The sequence below is a fragment of the Vombatus ursinus genome, unplaced genomic scaffold (assembly GCF_900497805.2).
Source record: "Vombatus ursinus unplaced genomic scaffold, bare-nosed wombat genome assembly UNPS02014825.1, whole genome shotgun sequence".
Lineage (NCBI taxonomy): Eukaryota > Metazoa > Chordata > Mammalia > Diprotodontia > Vombatidae > Vombatus > Vombatus ursinus.
In genome coordinates, this window is record NW_020954603.1 from 7503168 (window position 1) to 7522103 (window position 18936).

The 18936-nt window shown below is 55.3% G+C and overlaps 1 protein-coding gene across 2 annotated transcripts in view; it reads left to right on the forward strand.

The window, feature by feature from the left end:
- The window catches only part of ERI3 (ERI1 exoribonuclease family member 3), a 194888-nt gene that overhangs the window by 149265 nt on the left and 26687 nt on the right, over window positions 1-18936 (forward strand). For both annotated transcript variants that reach the window (XM_027837918.1, XM_027837917.1), the window contains one exon: window positions 5115-5214. In XM_027837918.1, the coding sequence (XP_027693719.1) occupies window positions 5115-5214 (100 nt within the window). The remainder of the gene's footprint in view (window positions 1-5114; window positions 5215-18936) is intronic.

An 18936-nucleotide genomic window follows, 5' to 3' on the forward strand; every position in this document is an offset into this window, starting at 1 on the left:
CGCCCTGTGGTGTCTGAGGGCTGGACAGGGGGCATTAGCCTTGGACTATTCCACCCTGACCTTCAGAGCCCTGCACAGTTGGAGCCAAGCCTGCTACCCTGAATTCTCCTCCGTGGCCCCCAGCCTTAGACTAGTCCCTGTGATGTCCCTCTCACTGGACTTTCAGGCCCCCCACCCCACACTGGGCCTCTAGCAGGTATGGCTGTGTGCTCTTGGGCCCCAGGCTTGGCTGCACTGGGCAGTTTTTGTTTTGTCCCTGTGCCTCAGCACCTAGATAGGGCTAGGCATGCAGTAAGCGATAAATCAGTGCTTGTTGATAAATCAGTGATTGATTGATGGATTGATAGATAGTACCCTCCCACCCCGAACTGCCCTGTATTCATTTGGTTCATAATTCTGTGTACATCCATGTCTGTATAGGTGGTCTCCCCCATTTGTATGTTAGCTCCCAGAGAGGAGGGGTTGCCCCCCAGTGACCAGCACAGGGCCAGGCACTCAGTAAGGCACGCTTAGTCAGTGCTTGTCAGTTAATAGAGGCATCCCTTCTACTTGTGGACCATTCTGATTGGTGGGAAGGTAGAGCTCAGGCAGTAGCTTCTCTGGCCCCGAGGAAGGATGGGGCACAGGGCAGTGGGGAGGGGGTTACTAGTGGCTTGGACCCTAGAGTTAGAGCTGAGACGGATCATTTAGCTCAACCCTCTCATCTGACACATGAGGAAACTAAGGCTTAGTGAGGGGAGGGGCTCATCCAAGATCACATGGGGAGTGAGGGGCAGAGTGCGGATCTGGGAGTCCCAATCCGATGCTCTTTCCACGTTGCACCCCCCCTTTCCTTATGATGCAGAGCAGTTCAGATGAATCATCGTTCATGTCGTTTTGAACCCTTCCAGGAAGCACAGGCCTGGAGGAAAGGGGCGTTTGTAAAAATCAAACACGTCCTGTGAGGCACTTAGCAGGGACGGCCAGGCACACGAGGGCCATGCAGCTTCCGACCCACGGCTGGGTCACAGACACTCTGGGTGACCGTGCCTTATCTGGGAATGTGAAACTGCCCAGCATGACAGCCATGGGCTGCTGCCGAGATGTGCCCATTCATCTCCACCCAGGCTCTGACAAGCTAGACTGCCCTTCTTGAAAGACATCAGTCAGACGAGAGAGCTGGGCCGGGGGCCTCCTCGCCCTGCCTCCCTCTTTCTTCTCCTTTCTTTCTCCCTTCTCCCTCCCTCCCCCTTCCTTTCTCTCTGTCTCTCTGTCTCTCTCTCTCTCTCTCTTTCTCCCTCCCTCTCTCCCCCTTTCCCCTTCTCTCCTTCAGCTGAGTCCCATGGCATGGGGGATCTTTGGTGATAATCTAGTGATGATAATGGGAATAAAGGGGACTCCTCATCTGCTGTTGTCTGTGCCCCAAGCCCCTGTGTCCGCAGCAGCCCCCCAAACGCCTGTGATAAGGGTCCCTCTGTCAGCCCTGGGATGAAGGTGTCGAGATAACATTGAGGCCCCAGAGAGGCGGGAGAGAGCCGCCAGCAGGGGCTGGGTGCGTCGTCGCAGCCCGCCCAGCGCTAAGCTGGGAAGCGGGCTCGGCACCTGCTAATACGCGTGTTTAATATTTGATGTGTTGGGATAAAGCAGGATCACCTTCGAATTGAATTGAGTGTCAGACGAGAATCTATTACTGAAATTCGGGTGTGATTTGACAGCAAAGCAGACGATGTTATTCTCCACTAGTTACTGCAATCTTCTCGCCGACATCACTTAAATATTTTTTTCTTTGCTTGAGTAAACACACATTATCCTTCTTTTTTCCACCCTTCCTTCCTTTTTTTCCTTTTTAGAGGAAAAAAATACCCAGCTTGCCTTCTCAGGGCTGATAGAGTAGATGGTTATTTCTTTATTTGTCCTATTAAATGGAATTTCTGATCGTTTAATCCTGCCTTTGTAAGTGATTTTAAAGTACTTGAAAGCTGGGAAGGGGGCCCCCACTTCTCTCTCCCCTGCTTGGCTCTGAGCAGAGCCAGCTGGCCAGAGACATGATCACCCTGAGTTCAGGATCACCCCAGCCCTCCAGGCCTGCCCATGCCGGGGGCCCACTGAGGACCCTTGGCCTGAGACCAAAGCTTCAGAAATGGGGTTATTAGGTGCCCTTCCTGGGGGGGAGCAGGGGGCTGAGCAGGAGGCTTTGACCAGGAAGCTCTCCCTGGTAGACTACTCCCCTCCCACCCACCCATTGTAAGGATTCCTAAGGCCTGATTGGAGGGAACATGAAAGAATTTGGCGTTGGAGACAAACAAATGCAAGGCAGGGTGCTGCCCAGTCCCCCTACCCCCCAAGCAAAGTGACCCCCTCCCTTATCAGGCCAGGTCCAGAACCCACCACATTAGCTTGGCCTGACCCAGCCCTGTCTGCTAAGCAAGTCCATGTAGCCCGTGCCACTGTGGAGACTGCTGTGGACCACATGAAGTCATGCTAGCCTCGCCCCCAGCTCCAAGTTCTGCCTGCCCCCCCCAGACCCTGGGGCAGAGGATGGGGGGACCCAGGGCCATGATATAGAGAGCTCTGAGGCCTGGGGTCAGGGAGACTGAGATTCCAGTCCCACCTCAGACTCTTAGGCTTGTTGGATGGGTCACACAAGAGAAGCTGGGAAAACACTTTGCCAACCTCAAAGTCCCGTCGAAATCAGTATGAGCTATTACTGCTTTTATTATCACTACTCCTAGTGGGTGACCTTGGGCAGGAGCCTGTACCTCTCAAGCCTCAGTTTCTTTCTCTGGAAGGGTCCCTTGAACGCCCTCTCCCAGGGTTTCGGGCCCCCCTGCCCTGACTAGATTATAGGGCCCCCTCCTCCTTGAAAGCCTCGGGGCCAGGACTCTCCTCCCTTGCTGATGCTTCAGCGCCTCTGCTTTGGTCCTTGTTGGCCCATGCCAGCCTCCACCCAGGCTCACTGCTTTGCTCCTCTGCTGGTCTGAAAGGACTGCCCCCAACCCTCAGGGAAGTGGCCACAAGCCCTGCTCACTGGAAGGGATGGGGGAGGCTGGCATGGGCCCCGAGCTCCCACACTGGGGCCATTGCTGCTGTTCCCCTGCCGTGGGGAGCCCTTCAGTGTGCCTGCTGCTCAGGGCTCACTGTGACCCTCGTAGCCCCAGAGAAGACCCTCTAACCTCCTCTCCTCCCCCTCAGTGCTGAGTTAACAGTCAGGAGCCGAACTTTGCTGTTTAAAGATTAAAGGCTCCCTTTAAATATTAAACACCAGAGCATCTCTCCTGATGGGGTGGGGGGGGGGATCTAGTCAGCAACTTGAAGCTGAGCAGGGTTAGTGCCCCCTGCAGACCCTGGTGGAGGGCTGGGAAGAGGTGCCTCCCTCCCCTCTCCTGCCCCCAGACCCCCCATGAGGATCTAGGAGGTGTAGGAAGAAGGGAGAGAGGAGCTGGGGGGCTGGGGGGAGCAGATCGATGCCCCTGGCACTTCCTTCCCCAACCCAGGAAAAACAATTAACAGCAGATCGATGGGCAGTGGGCTTTGAATATGCATAAGTGTGCACTTGACCTTCATCAGGGAGCAGAGACAACCCCCCCCCCTACACACACACACACACACACACACCCCCACACACATACACACACACACACACATACGGGGGCTGCTTAGGTAATTTTCTCAGGTAGTCCAAAGACCTGACTGATGACCTTGATTCCTGGCAGGTAGGACAGTGCACATGGGGGCTCTGGGACACTAGGCTGAGGCCTCTGAGATCTCCCAGAAGGAGACGAGACTTAGAGCCAGTTGGCGGTACAGTGATTAGTGCACCAGACTGGAGACAGGAAGACCTGAGTTCAAATCCAGCCTCAGACACTTCCTAGCTGTGTGACCCTGGGCATGTCACTTAACATCTGTCTGCCTTAGTTACATCATAGCGCCTGCTTGTAGGGCTGTTGTGAAGATCAAATCAGATCATATTGTAAAAAGCACCTTAGCACAGTGGCACATGGTAGGTGCTATATAAATGCTTATTCCCTCCACCATCCTACCCCCAAAAAAGAATGAGAGACACTGCCCATCGGGGGAGCCCAGGTCAGGCCCAGGAACCTCAGCCTGACATTCAGGGTCCTCCAGGCTAGCCACACCTTCACCTTCTACTTTTTTCCTTAGAGGTCCCCTTCCCGCCCCCTTCCTAGCTTGCTCATGCCCAGAGCTTTTCCTGTCTCTACACCTTTGTTCAAGCTGTCCCCCTTGCCTGTAATGCCATTCCTTCCCTTCAAGGCCCAGCTCTCCATCCCCTGCCAAAAGTGCAGAGCCCCCAGACCTATGCTTCTGCTTTGCCCCTCCTTTCATACTGTGAGCTCCCCTCTGAAGATCTCGCAGTCCTATCACAGATGATGTGCCAGCTCAGCCGGCATTTATCAGATACCCCCTGTTTGCCAGGGAGGGGAGGAGCCCAGCTGTGAGCTTTCGGCCCTATGTCCTGTGAACACAGACACTGGCCCTCAGGTTGGGAGGGGCCAGTGGGTATAGTTGTGGGTCTGCAGGACCCACTGGAAGAGCCCACCATTCCCCAGGCCCCAGCAGTTTCTTTGGAATTTTCTGGGGCCCACCTTGGGAGACCCCAGCTGTGCTCCCCCTCCAGCTATGCCCTCCTGAAGCTGTGGGTCTCCCTCCTGCCATGGGGCTTGCCCTAAGTACCGGGGAAGGAGGGGCCAGGAGGCATCGGACCTGCTCAGCTTGAGAGAGAAAGAGAAGAGGAGGGGGGAAAGGGCTGTGTACACAGCAGGAGGGCTGGGAATTAGGCATTGACTTAATTAGGAGTTGTAATTGCTAATCACCTCCCTCCAGGACCCACCTCATGTGCTATTAATTACTATTAATTATGTGGGCCCTACATAGCCTGAGAGCCAAGCTTGGCTCACAGACTGGCAGGACTGTTGGGCCCCAGGCCCATCTTTTCCCTGCTGCACCCCTGACACTGTCCTCCCCCTGACTGATTTGGGCCCTGGCTGAGGGGTGGGGACAAAGGGGGGCCCTTGTGAGCACCTCTGGAGAAGGAAGGGGGGGCGGAGTGGGTGTGGAAGACCTCCGGGGTGGGGGGGGGTCTGTGCCTCCTTAACCAGCCTCTTCCTCTCTTCCAGGCCTACAGCTTTGCCATGGGCAGCTGGCCCAAGAATGGACTGCTAGATATGAACAAAGGCCTCAGCCTTCAGCACATAGGACGGCCTCACAGCGGCATCGGTCAGTCTCTGCTGCCTCGCCCCGTCCCTTTCCTCCACCGCTCCCCCTTTCCCCTCCTCCTACCCTCCAGCCCTGTCTCTCCTGCTGCGGGTCTTTTGGGCATCACAGGGAGCTCCGTACCTCCCTGGATCACCTTCCTCAGGGATGGATCAATTGCCTCTTCTGACGGAGGCTTGGGACCCTGTGGTGCTCAAGATTGTGCTCAGGTTTCCAAGGCCTTCGGGTTGGGGCTAAGGGTCAGTGGACTCGCTCTGAGAGCTGGGGTGACAGCGTTATAGGGAGCCCCCACGCCCCCTCTCACTGCCTGCTGCCTTGCGTCCCTGCTCCGGGGAGGGGGGCTGGGGGAGACCTCCTTGGAGAAACTGCTGCCAGCTCTGCTCCTGAAGGGAGCTGTTTAATATTGTTTCAAGGCTCTGGCCACTAAACTCTGGGATCGATACGAGTTAAGGAGATGAATTATTTAAACCTCACCAGCTTTTAATTAGTAAGGTCCTTCTGAGCGATGACTCTGGCTGCATTATTGACGGCGGTGGCGGCATGAGAACGTGGTCCTCAGATGTGGAGGGGTGTGGGGGGCAGCTGTGCTTAGCAGGGGGTGAGAGAGCCCCTCCGCATTCTCCCTGAAATTCAGGGCCTCGTGTCCTTGACCATACACAGGTGGGTATGCTGACACGTGCACACAGGCTGTGCCCCGGGCCCTCTCCGCTCTCCGGTGAGGGCAGGAGCAGGGTCTTTGTCCTGTGTGAGCATGAGATGAGGCTCTCCCAGATACACAGGTCCAAGGTCAGAAGCATCAGCAGAAGATGGGGTCAATTATGATCTGTCACCATCTGAAAAGGCTTTGTGGTGGGTGAGATTCGAGATGGACCTTGCTATGTGGGTGGGGTCGGGACAGTGGGAAAGAAGGAAGGAAAGAGAGGAGGGAGCAAGGGAAGAAAGGAAAGAGGAAGGAAGGGAAGAGAAGGAAGGAGAGAAGAAAGGAAGGAGGAAGGGAAAGAAAGAGAAAGGAAGGAGGGAGCAAAGGAAAACAGGAAGAAAGGAAAGAGGAAGGAAGGAGGGAGGGAAGGAAAGAAGGATGCTGTTATGCTCTCCATTTTACATTTGAGGACACTGAGGCTGAAATGAGCTAAGCCACTTGCCCAGAGCCTCTCAGCTCACAAGTGTCCCAGCCCAGCTTTGCAGTCTCCATGGCGCCACCTAGCTGCCTGAATAAAATACTGCTTAAGCACTTGCTGTATGCCAGGCTCCGTGCTAAGTACTGGGGGTGCAAATATAAGCAAGCAAGACGGTCGCTGCCCTCAGGGAGCTCTCCTAGCTCATAAAGGGGAGCTGACCTGGATGGAGAGGGGTGCTGGACATGGGCAGCTCACAGGGAGGCTCATTCATTAGAGCCTGGAAACCCAGGATGGGGTCCAAGGCATCTTTAGGTGGAGAGTTGGCCAGAGTGGAGGCAGCATGGTGTAGAGATGGAGTTTATCCCCACTTTGTAGATGAGCAAACTGAGGCTGAAAGAGGTAAACGATCCCACAGCTGGTAAGTGAGGCAGCATTGAACATAGGGTCTTCCTGTCTCCAAGTCACTGTGCCCACCAAGGGGTACTCTGCCCCCTTACCCAGCACCTAGCTGTGTTTTCCACCTGACAAGGACACTGGCCATCCCAGCAGTGGGGCCTTAATCAGGACTCCCACATCTCTTTCCCTAAGGCCAGGAATACAAGAGAGAGGGGAAGAATTCTCTATTAGGTTTGTGGTCCATTATGTTTTTGTTGTTTAGTCGTCTTTCAGTTGGGTCCTACTCTTTGTGACCCTATTTGGGATTTTCTTGGCAAAGATACTGGAGTGGTTTGCTCTTTCCTTCTCTAGCTCATCTTACAGATGAGGAAACTGAGGCAAACAGGGTGAAGTGACTTGCTCAGGGTCACATAGCTAGGAAGTGTCTGAGGCCAGATTTGAATTCAGGAAGATGTTCTATCCACTGTGGCACCTAGCTCGTCCACTCTGACTCCTGGGTTCTTTTCTGCCATTCTGACAATTAGAAGTTAATAAGAACCAGGGCTGAGCTGGGTGGATAACTCACTAAGGCTCCTGAGGGGCAGGTATAGCTTTCCAGAGTCCTGTTCCGGTCTCACTCTCTCCACACTGTCCACTCTGTCCACTCTATCCATGGCCCTTGGGCTGAGCTCAAGTCCCCTCAGCCCCAGTTCCAGCGAACTGCCCCCCACCCCAGCTGCTCTCCTCTGAGAGGCAGAGGGGAGGAAGGAGACAAGCCCAGGCGTGAGTGACACACAGCTCAGGCTCGTGGGGGAGAGAGTGCTGTGTTCAGGGGCCACCCACCAGCAGGCCCTGCCTTCAGGGAGCTGACACTCCACTGAAGGAGAGACAGCCTATACAGAAGTACAGTGGGGAAAATCCTGGAGTTGGGAGCCAGACGGCTTGGGTTCACGTTCTGGCTCTGACCTTGGGGATGTCCCTTCAAGTCTCTGGGTCTTCATTTCTTGTAAACGAGGGAGGAGGATCTGATGATCCCCTCTCTGAGCCTTGTCCCCCCACCCCCAGCTCGAAGCCTGCGCTCCTGAATGAATAAAAGATGGCTGGAGGGAGGGAGCAAGAGAGAGTCTGCTAATAGCCAGGCACATCTGGAAGGCCTAGGGAGAGGGGGATGGATGGAGAAAAACACCTGAGCTGAGCCTTGAAAGAAGCGGAAAACTCTGAGAGGGGGCAGTGAGGAGGGAGGGCGTTTGGGGCGTGGAGATGGGAAGGGGGCATAGAGAGTCTGGGGGCTGGAATATAGTGTGTGGAGGGCTGTTCTCTATAACATGCTTAGAAAGGCTGGCTGGGTGATGGGGACACATTGAAGGCTTCTGGATAGAAGAGTGATGCAGTCAGGAGTCAGACTATGCCCGGGGAGTCTTCTCTAGAAGGCCTCTAGTAGAGGCCAGGCAGGAGGAGGCCTAAGAAAAGGCTATTGGATTGAGCAGCTACAGTACTGGGGACCCTGGAGAGCAGTTTCATTGGAATGAAGCCAGAGCTCAGGTGTAAGTAAGAGAAGAGAAGGCAGAAGCAGGGGGGTAAAGATGAATCTGGGGGGATCTGGCTGTGAAAGGGAAGATTGAAGTCAAAACATCGGATGAAAAAGCCCTGGAGTCAGGAGGATCCGAGTTCAAATACAGCCTCAGACACTTGACATTTAACAGCTGTGTGTCCCTGGGCAAGTCACCTAACCCTGATTTCCTCACCAAAAAGCAACAACAAAAAACAAACAAGGCATTCACGTGTTTACTATGTGCCAGGTACCGTGTTGGGCTTCTTAGGATAGAAAGACAACAGGAAACCAATAGTCCCTGACTCCAGGTCAAGGACTCTGGGCCCTCCTCATGCTTGGAGGCAGCAGGAAAAGAGCCAGGGGAGAGCAGGAAAGTGAAGGAGAGCAAGGGAAGGGTCACCATGGGTGCAGGAGGAGAGGGCGAACTTCTGGAGTGGACCGGGGCGGGCCTGGGGGGCCAAGGGCACCAGGAGAGATATGGCCTTGGCAAGGAGAAGGATGATGGGTGAAGAGGTGTGGAGGAGGAGAAAGAGCGCTCATGATGAATGGGGGCGAATGTAGTATCTACTGTGCGTCAGGCTTTACACTTATCATCTGATTTGGTCCTCAAAAGCACTCTGTGAGGTAGGGGGTGTTTTACAGTTGAGGAAACTGAGGCAGACGGGAAATGTGAAACCTAAAGATTGAATAATAGACAATTACGATCGGATGAAGGCATTTCAGAGTTCTTGGGGAGATGGAGTGAGTGAATTATGTGAACTAAGTAGATTGAGAAATGGGCAAGTGAGGGTATTTGAGGGAGTATCCCCGTGGATGAGGAAGGCAGGGCCTGGGGGTGTGCCCAGTGCCTGGGCCCTCACCACACTGCTTGTTCCCCAACTAGCCAGGCTGGTGGGTGGCCCCTGAACACAGCACTCTCTCCGCCATAAGCCTGAGCTGTGTGTCCCCCGTGCCTGGGCTGTCTCCTTCCTCCCTTCTGCCTCTCAGAGGAGAGCAGCTGGGGTGAGGGACAGTTCACTGGAATTGGGGCTGGGGGGACTTGAGCTCAAGCCCTGTCTCTGACTCTTCCTGGACTGTGTACCACTGAACCGATCTCAGTTTCCTTGCCTGTAACATGGGGATAGTGGCACCTACACCCAGGGCCATTGTGGGCATGATGGCAGATGGGGCAGAAGGTCTCTGTGGATGGATAGAACCCCATTCAGATGCCATGCTATGAGGCCTGGGGGGGAGAAGGTGGGAGGGGCATCCATCATGTCCTCCCTCACACCATACAGAAGTGACTTTCCCAGGTCACACAGCCAGTAAGTGTCTAAGGCTGGATTTGGATTCAGGTCTTTCTGACTCCAGCACCATGCAGTGGGGAACAAGGAGTGTCCTCACTCTCCCACCATTGACCAGTGAGTAGGGGGCATGAGGGAAGATGCAGCCAGAGAGGCCAGAGAGGACAATCAGATCTTACGGAAGGACGGAAGGTGAATGGAGCAAAAGGGAAAGAGGTCTAATGAATGAAAGAGACTTTGTTCGTTAGAGAGTGCGAGGTCAGAGGGCACAGGGGGAAGGGTTGGCAGATCTGGGGTGGGGCAGGAACAGGACAGAAAGCAAATGGAAAAGCCAGCAGAAGGGGGTCTTCGGTGGGGGGCTGGGTTGTTCTCCAGCCAGGGTCTCCCTATCACAGGGATGGTGAGAAGAGGAGGTAGGCCTGGGCTAGCCATTAGGGAGTGAGCTCAGGCAGAGTATCAGTGGCAGGGGATGTACTGAGGAAGGCAAGCAATAAGAAGTGGATCTCTGTGCCCCAGGGTATCCAGAAGTCTGGCCGGGCTCTGGGGGTGTTGGTCAGAGCATTTCTGGGCCCTGGGGTTCAGTTCTGGGCAGGGCCTGGTGACCAGGCCATATGAAAAGGCACTGGAGGTGCTTGGTGTGGAGAAGGCGAAGGTCAGGGGCCCACGTGGGCCACCTGGAGGGCTGTCATTCGGGAGGGGGCTAAGTCTTGTTCTCTGTGGCCCAGAGACACAACTGGTGGCAGGGGCTGAGGTGGCAGAGGCCCATTTCAGGTGGTTAAAAGAAAGAGCTCCTGCCCATCACAGCTGGCCAGAACAAAATGGGCTGCTTCTGGAGACAGTGACATCCTCACTGCAGAGGTCTAGAGTAGCAGCTGGACAGCCACTCATTCGTCCACTGCATTGTGCGGGGGCTTCTCAGGCAGGTGCCGCTCAGCACCCTCTGGGCTCCTTCTGATTCTGTCATTCTTCTCCTCGACTTCTTCAGTCCATCTGGCTAGTGCCCATCTGCTTGCCTCCTTCCCTCCTCATCTCCACCAGCTTGTGGCAGCATGGGGTGCTACATGGGCAGTCGGGCATAGCATGTAGGCCTGCACCCTTTCTCTTGGCATCTCCAGCAGGAGAAGGGTCCCAAGCAGGGTACTCCTGCCTCCCCCCCCTGTGGTGCCTGAGGCGTAGCTTCTCTTAATGTCCCTGGCCTGCCCTGTGCCCACCACTTCCCCTTCCTCCCCCCTCCCACATGATGCCACTAATGGCTGCCTCATTAGGCTCAGCCACTAGCCCTAGTTTCCCACTAAAAGGCCCTTGGTGCCCCCATCTGGGGTTTAGGAACCTGGGACCACGATGCCCATTAATGGGGTCCTCCAAATAGACTGCCTAGGACCTGGCCCTGCCCACATCTCCTTGTCCCCCAAGGTCCAGGAGGGACACCTCACCCATTGAGAGGGTCAGTGGCCGCTCCCGCCCCATCTCTGGAGGAGAGGGTGCTGGGGGTGGGAGGGGGCTAGCTTGGGGCGCTAATTAGACCAGGAAGAAGAGGAGATGGCGAGGCATGAGTTTGGAGCAGCGAGGTTAATGGCGTGCTCACAGAGTCGGCAGTTTTAATGAGCTCCAACTCTCCATGCGCTGAGTTCACTGTGCGTGTTAAAAGGGTCTCACTGTGGGAGTTTGATGGGGACTGTCTCCCGGTCCTTGGGTCAGGGGTCATCGCCCGTCACTGTCCACTCAGGCATATGTACTTGGTGACACAATTCTAATGAACTGCTCAAGGAGCTACCATGCCAGGGAGGGGGGTGGGCAGCCACCTAGCGGCCAGGTTCTGATGAACCCTCGGCACCCAGCTGAGCTGCCTTGGTTTGCAGTCCTGACGGCAGACCCCTCCCCTGGGCCTCCTCTTGTCCAGCGGGGGTAGGACCTGGCCCAGAGTAGAGACAGACAAGGGCCTGACCTGAGCAGAGGAAGTGAGACGCCTCACCTGGCTGGGGTGTAGGGAGCCGAGCTGCGAAAGGGCACGAGGGAGAGATGTAGAATGGGAGGAGCTCATGGAAGGCCTTGAATGCAGGGCCAAGGCAAAGGGGCCTCTGACCTGGCCACACCTGTCTGTGCATTAGGTAAATGATAAAGGCAGGAACGACAAAAGGGGATGAAGACTGGTTCCAGGAAGAGCAGTAAGTGCCTACTGTGCGCCAGGCACGGTGCTGGGACTGCGGATACGAAGGCAAAGACTGTCCCTACTCCCCAGGGGCTCCCAGTGTGGTGGGAGAGCCAACAAGCAAACAACTGAGGACAGAGGAGCCACAGACAGGGTTGGTAGCGGGAAGGCGCTCGCGTGAAGAGGGATTGGGAAAGGCTTCCTGTGGAAGACAGGAAGCTGAGCTGAGGAGGGAGAGTCGCAGGCATGGTCAATGAGAACACTCACGGCTGGGAAATAGTGCAGGGCAGGAAGACCAGGGAGGCTGTGCCACTGAGCTGTGGGTGCGGTAGGAGAGAGACTTCCAGAGCTGGAGAATAGGACCCTGGAGAGGCTGCAGGAAGGAGGAAGGGAGAGGGACCAGAATGGTCCCCCCCACAGAGACAGGAAGTCAGGACCAACCATGCAGTCCTCGGTCTCTGTCCTTAGAGGAATCCTCCATTTCTGGACACAGCCCAAGAGTCTTTGGGAGCCTAGCTAAAAAAGGCAGTTGTCACTCTCTGACTCTGGGTTAGAAACCAGAGGATGACTTTCTGCCCAAAGGGGCCCCTCAGCTCCTGCTTTGGCCTCCTTGCTCCCTCCAAGTCCAGCTCCTTCCATAAAGCCAACTCTGAGTCTTCCCTTCGGCAGTAGAATGAACGCTGGGTTTAGCTTCAGAGAATACAGAGGTGTTTCCTGTATGGCCTTGAGCAGGCCTCGCTGGGGTCCTCTCTGGACAAGAGTACTGGCTTCAGTGACCTATAGTGTGGCTTCCTACCAGCTCTAATCCCATGATCCCAGGATCCTGTTTAACTTCCAGCACCACTGTGGAATACTTTAAACTGAATTCTTTGTCCCTGGCTCATTCACTGATGTATCATGTCCTCCTACTGCCCCCAAGATTGCCCGTCTGCATGGCTCCCCAGGATGTAGCAGGAACTCTTCTGACTGTCTAGGCATCATTTACAGTGGGACCCTAAAAGGGCTTGGTAAAAACCGGGTAGTTACAAAAACTGAATCAAGAGACGGCAGTATGACCATTACCATGGCTAGATTGGCCTTCCTTGTCCTCTCAGCCTTTGTTTAGCCATGGGGCAACATTGAGGAAAGGTTGTGTAAGGTGTGAGGATTCCTAAGAGCCTAGGCACCTCTGCCTAGCTGCACTCCCTCTTGTAGAATGCTGTAGACGTACCGGGCATCCCTAAATGCCAGGATGTCTCTCACACTCTCCTGGTGGGCCACACAATTAGGAATTGGAATTGGTGGAAAGGCAAGAACCAAAAACTGTGGCCACAAAATGCACTGTCAGCTTGGAATGAGGCTTCTACTAGAGTAGTTTAGGACTCCCATCTTTTGGCAGTCACCCCCACAATCGTCCCTACCCTCTGAACTTAAATCGTTGGCCTTCTCATTCTCTGCTACAAATATGCCCCAAGTTTCCACCATCCTTAAAAAAAATAATCCCCTAATCCCCTCAAGCTAATGACCTTCATTCCCACTTTCACAGGCAAATTTGAAAAGATAAAGTTGTCCACAATCATGGCCTCCACTTCCTCTCCTCCTCCTTCTTGAGTCTGGCTTGCACCCTGATCGGTCAGCTGAAACAGCCCTTCCCGAAGACACTGCCTCACCCCAAGTCCAACACGCCATCCACTGTACCCCCAGCGCCTGCTACCTAGCGACCCTCCTGGGTTTTTGTGCCTCTGCCCTTGGCCCTTCCTGTCTTGCGTCCCCTTGTTGCCTTTGCTGGCTCATCAGACACTCTCTAGCCCCTGAATGGAGGCATCCCCCCAAACCTCTTTCCTGGGCTTCCTTTATATTCCATGGCCTTCTCCCTGCAGAGGTTTCCCATACCTCTGGATCCAGCCCAAGATTCTTCACAACCTTAGAGCTCCGGTCCTCCATCACCAGCTACCTGGTTGTTAGACATCTTGAACTGGACATCCAGTAGGCATCTCAGGCCCAGCCTGTCCAAATAGAACTTAGCGTCTTTCCCATAAACCCTACACCTCTTCCCTGCTCTCTTATTTCTGTAGAAAGGCCAGCCATCCTCCCAGTCACCCAGTTCAAAGCTCCAAAGGCATCCTTGACGCCGCCTTCCTAACTCTACATTTCCACTCAGTTGGCAAGGCCTTTCAGTTGAATCTCTGCCTCTCTCTGATTGTCCCCTTCTCTGCACTTGGCCCCCACCCATTCCCTCTCACCTGGATTATTTTGGTTTTGTTTTTTTTGTTTTGTTTTTAGGCAATTGGGGTTAAGTGACTTGCCCAGAGTCACACAGCTAGTAAGTGTCAAGTGTTTGGTCTGAGGCTGGATTTGAACTCAGGTCCTCCTGACTTCAGGGCCAGTGCTCTTTCCACTGTGCCACCTAGCTGCCCCTCACCCGGATTATTGGAAGAATCTTCATTGGGCTCCCTGCCTCCAGTCTCCCCTCTCCAGTCCATCTGCCTCACAGCTTCCAAAGTGATTTTCCTAAAGTGAAAGTCAGACCATGCCACCCACACCACTGCCACACCCTCAAGAAACTCCAGTGGCTCTCTGTCACCTCCTAAAGCCCCTTACAACATGGCCATAACCTACCTTTCCAGGCTTATTACACCTTATAAAAATATCATATAACGTAATAATAATTTATTATAAATAATAATATCTTCATTGGCATCTAGGTAGCATAATGGAAAGAACGCAGGACCTGGAGTCAGGAAGGTCTGAGTTCAAATCTGGATTCAGACGCTTATTAGCTGTGTGACTAGCCTCAGTTTCTTCATCTATGAAATGGGGGTAGTCACGTCCCTACCAGAACTGTTGAAGCATCTGTTAAGATTGTACTTGTAAAGCATTGGGCAAACCTTCTGAATGTGGGGAGTGCCAGCTTTCTTTAGTGTTCATGCATTCTCTGTTGAAGCCAGACTGACTTTCCGGCTCTCCCTCAGTCAGCATTCCACCTCTGGCTTGGCACCCAATGATCTAGTATGTATGTTGTACATAGTGTGTGCGTGTGTGGGAGCACACGTGTGCACTTGCATGCATGTGGGCGTAGCTTACTTGAAGGGATAATATGATGTGGTGGACAATGATGGATAATAATAACTAGTGCCTTCTGTGTGCCAGGTGCCGTGCCAAACACTTCATGAATATGATCTCATTTTATTCTCAACTACCCTTTATAATCACCATTTTCCAGTTGAGAACACTGAGCAGACACTTGCCCAGGGTCACCTGGCAGGATCTGAATTCAAGCCTTCTTGACTCCAGGTCAGGTCCAACTCTCTCCTCTCTTCACTGTGCCAGGAGTCAGAAAGACCTGGATTCTAATCTAGCCTAGAGATTTACCACCTGTATGTTGTTGGGCAAGCCCCTTAACTTCACTGTGCCTCAGTTTTGTCATATGTAAAATGGGGATCATAATAGCACCTTCCTGTCAGGGTTGTTATGAGGATCTCATTGTCCGATGAGATAGAATACATTTTTGCAAACCTTAAAGCTCTGTATCAACAGGCTGTATGTTGTGTTTGTGTGTGTACATACACACATCTTTCTCGAGAAAGGAGCATAAGCTCCTTGAGGGCAGGGATGGCTTTCTCTCTCTCTCCCCAGCATCAGGCCTGGCCTATAGTAAGCAGTTGATCATTGCTTTTCAGCTGGTTGACTGAGGGTGCGGAGTCAGATCTAAAACACCTGCCTAACCGTGGCCTGTGGCCCCCTTGCCCTGAAGCCACAGTGGGTCCCCCCTTGCTGGGGAGTCCTCCTCAGGTGGGGCTCGGTCCAGACACCTCTGCATCGCTTCCAGCCTGAGGCTCAGCCAGGGGAGCCTTGGCGGTCTCGTCTGCTACAGAGGCCTGTCCTTCAGATGGCCCCTCTCCTTTGCCATGAGGAGGTTCCCAGAGGGACCAGAGGATGATTTGGGCCAGGTTTGGTATGGCTAACGTCCAGGGGAGGAATGGGAGGCAGGGCACCCCAGAGGCTTCTCTGTTCCCTTCCCAGAGGAGGTGGGTGCAGCCAGAAGCCACACCCAGTGTGGCCCTGGACCCTGGACCCTGGAAGGGTTGGGACCATGCGCTGGGGCACCCTGTGTCCACACCAGAGAGGCAGTGCCAAGACCCAGCTGGCCCGTGTGAGGGCTCTTGTCAGAGTGCATTAGAGAGGCAACAGGGATCTAATTAGCAGCCTTGAGAGGTGTCAGCCTGGAACGGGGGCGGGCAGGCTCAGGGAGATGGGCTTTTACCCAAAGGAAGAAAGGACAGTGACAGCCTTTTCTGTGCACACGGCAGTCCCTCCCTCCCTGCCTGCCTGCCCGCCTGTGCCCGCCCGCCCGCATGGGGGGAGCGGGATAATGAGGCTCTCTGTCGAAGGATGCCTTTGCCTCCATTCCTTGAAGTTTTCCAGGTCCCTCTGAAGGGCCTCGGGCCAGGGGATTAGTGTACACCAAAGCCTGCCTGCGTCTGTCCGGTCTCCTCCATGTCCTTGCCCGCTGCCCCCCCCCCCTCCTTTGGCTGGCCAGCAGGGGGTCCTTTCTGATCATGCAGGCTCCGAGCAAGAATCTCGGCTCTCTCCTGCCGCTGACAAAGGAAGGAGGGAGACAAAGAAAGACGGACCGGCCCGGCCAGCCGCTGCTCAGCTGGCCCCCTCCCTGGACCTGGCCAGAAGAGAAGGCCGCAGAGAAAGAGCAGTCTGGACCCCCGAGGAAGGGGTCTGCACCAGGGAAAGCCCATGGGATTGCTGGGAGGGAGGGAGGTCCCGTTCCCCAGAGTGGTGCCCCAGTCTGGGGGGCCCAAGGCTATGGAGCAGAGGCCAGAAGGAAGGAGGGGAGTAGGGGTGGGAGCCTTCGGGCCGGTCAGTCAGTCAACATCCTGTTGTGTGCCAGGCACTGGGGACCCAGAAACAAAAGTCAGACAGTCCCTGTATCCATGCCTTCTAATGGAGCACATATATTCCAGTCCTGGGGAATGAGTGGAGCAAAGGTCCGGAGGTGGGAGATAGAGATGTAGTGTGGGGAACAGCAGGAAGGACAAAGCCTGGTGGAACCACGGACTAGTACATGTGTATACGATGGGTGGGGAGATGCTCATCAGATTGTGAAAGGTTTAAAGACCAAACAGAAGGTGGGCCAACAGATGAGGAAACTGAGGACCGGAAGGGTCAGCTGGCTTGTCCAAGGCCCCACAGGTGGTCATTGGCAGAACTGGGGCTTCCCGAATCCTGCAGCAGGCCAGCCCCCCAGAAGCGGGTCCTCAGAGAAGACGGTAGGACAGGACAGCTCTCTCTGAGGGATGGGAGAGCCTTTGGGCCCCCTGCCTGCGGGCCTCCCAGGCCGCAGGCCTCAGTTTCCTTTCATGATGGTTTTGTGGTGGGGGCCAGGATTGGGAGAAAAGCAGCTTGATCACTGAGGCCCAGGGAGATGAGGGAAGAAGGAAGTGGGGGGGCCCCACAGAGGAGAGGAAATGAACAAGGTCACGGCTTAACGAGTGCACCCCTCGACTGCGTCTCCCCTGGGAGGGGCTTCTCAGGAAGCAGCCTGGGCAGGGGCAGGAGGGCTGCAGGCACGACCCCCCCAGACACCTCTCCGGCCTTGGCACCGGGGACCCCGAGGGACTCTGAGCACTGGGGTAATTAGCAGCCGCTGGGTCCTGAGTGGCCTGCGCGGCATCCTCAGGCAGAGCTCCTCTTTTTGTCTGCGTTAAAGGCATTGGTAACTACAATCTTTGTTTCTCTGCTCCCCCCCCGGCCCCCGCCGGCCTCCCCTTGTCTCTCTCTGTATCTCCTGTCAAACCATCGCCGACGTAAATGACAAAGAAATCAGCAAGACAGATCAATGCCGGCCAAATTAGCGCTCACAGATAGACTGTGCGCCGATGTCAGCGCCCTGACCCCTGTTGATCTTGCAGCCTCTACCGCTGATATTATGCAAATTGCATCCATCTGGCAGGACCCGGCCCTCGCTCCCCGGCTCCTGACTCTCCTGCTAGAGGAATAATGGGCCGGGGAGGCGGGGAGCGTGCTCACATGTGCGTGTTTGTGTGTGTGCCACGCGTGTGCGCGCACACGGGCCAGTGATTGACAGGGCAGATAAGGGGCTTCATTGGATTCCTCAGGGCTGGAGGATTAGGAGCTCAGCTCCAGATGGGAGATAACTCAACTTCATTTCGGTCTCTTTGCCTCCTGACCCCCCTGTCTCCTCCCTCCCCAACTCTGCCCTTCCCTTTTCCATCAATATTCGCAAGTCATTAGCAGTGGGTTAAGGTGAGAGACAATGTCAGAGGATCAGGCTGGCCAGCTGGGCCCCCACGACTCCTTGGGAGGTCATTCTGATTCCCTGCAGAACACACAAGGACCACGGCCTGGCTGACCCCCCCAGAGACTTGGGGAGGGCTCTGCACCTATCTCCCCCTTTGGATCAGGACTCCTGTGCTCCTGTAACACCCCGACCTCAGACTTCTCTCCCATCGTCCCCACTGGAGCTCCAGCCTCAGGAACAAAGGGAGACCTGCCCAGGATTGGTCCCTCCAATATCCACCATCCCAAAATGCCTCCAGCGGGGTCCCCGGGGTGTCTCCAGAGGCTGCTTCTCATCCCCGTGCTGCTAAGCCTACTCCTGATCTCCTGTCCTCACACCAGTGGGGTCCCACCAGGCCCACGGACAGGGAGGGCTGGAAGGAGGCCCCTGTTCATGACCTCCAGCCGAGGGGGCTGCATACCAGCGGCTGTGGGGAGACCTCTGTGCCCGCCCCCTCCCTACTGCTGGGCCATGTCGAGCTGAGCAGGAGCTAATGGAGGCTGGGCCCTGCCGGTGCTTGTCCCTGGAGGCGTGGCAGACGTTTGCTACAGCCATCCCCAAGACCAGATGCCAGGACCCTGGACAGCCCCAGGGCACCGTCCCTGTCCCTGCCCTTGGGAGCTCCCAGCCAGAGGCAGACAGCCATGCAGACACACACGTAAAGGACGTGCAGAGGACAGGGGACGAGCGTCAACTGACAGGCTTGGGAACGTGCGGGACCGGCTCAGCCAAGTGAGGGCCGTCAGCAGCGGTCCTACAGAAACAAGACTGGAGGCCGTGGGGGTCAGGGCAGGCCGACTCCCTGATCCCTGTAGGCTCTAGCCCCTGTCCCCCTCACCCCGCTCCTGTTTGTCAGGCTCCTGCCCACCAAGCAGGCACACACACACAAAAACACACCCAGAGGCTGAGAGTGTGTGTGTGTGTGTGTGTGTGTGTGTGTGTGTGTGTGTGTGTGT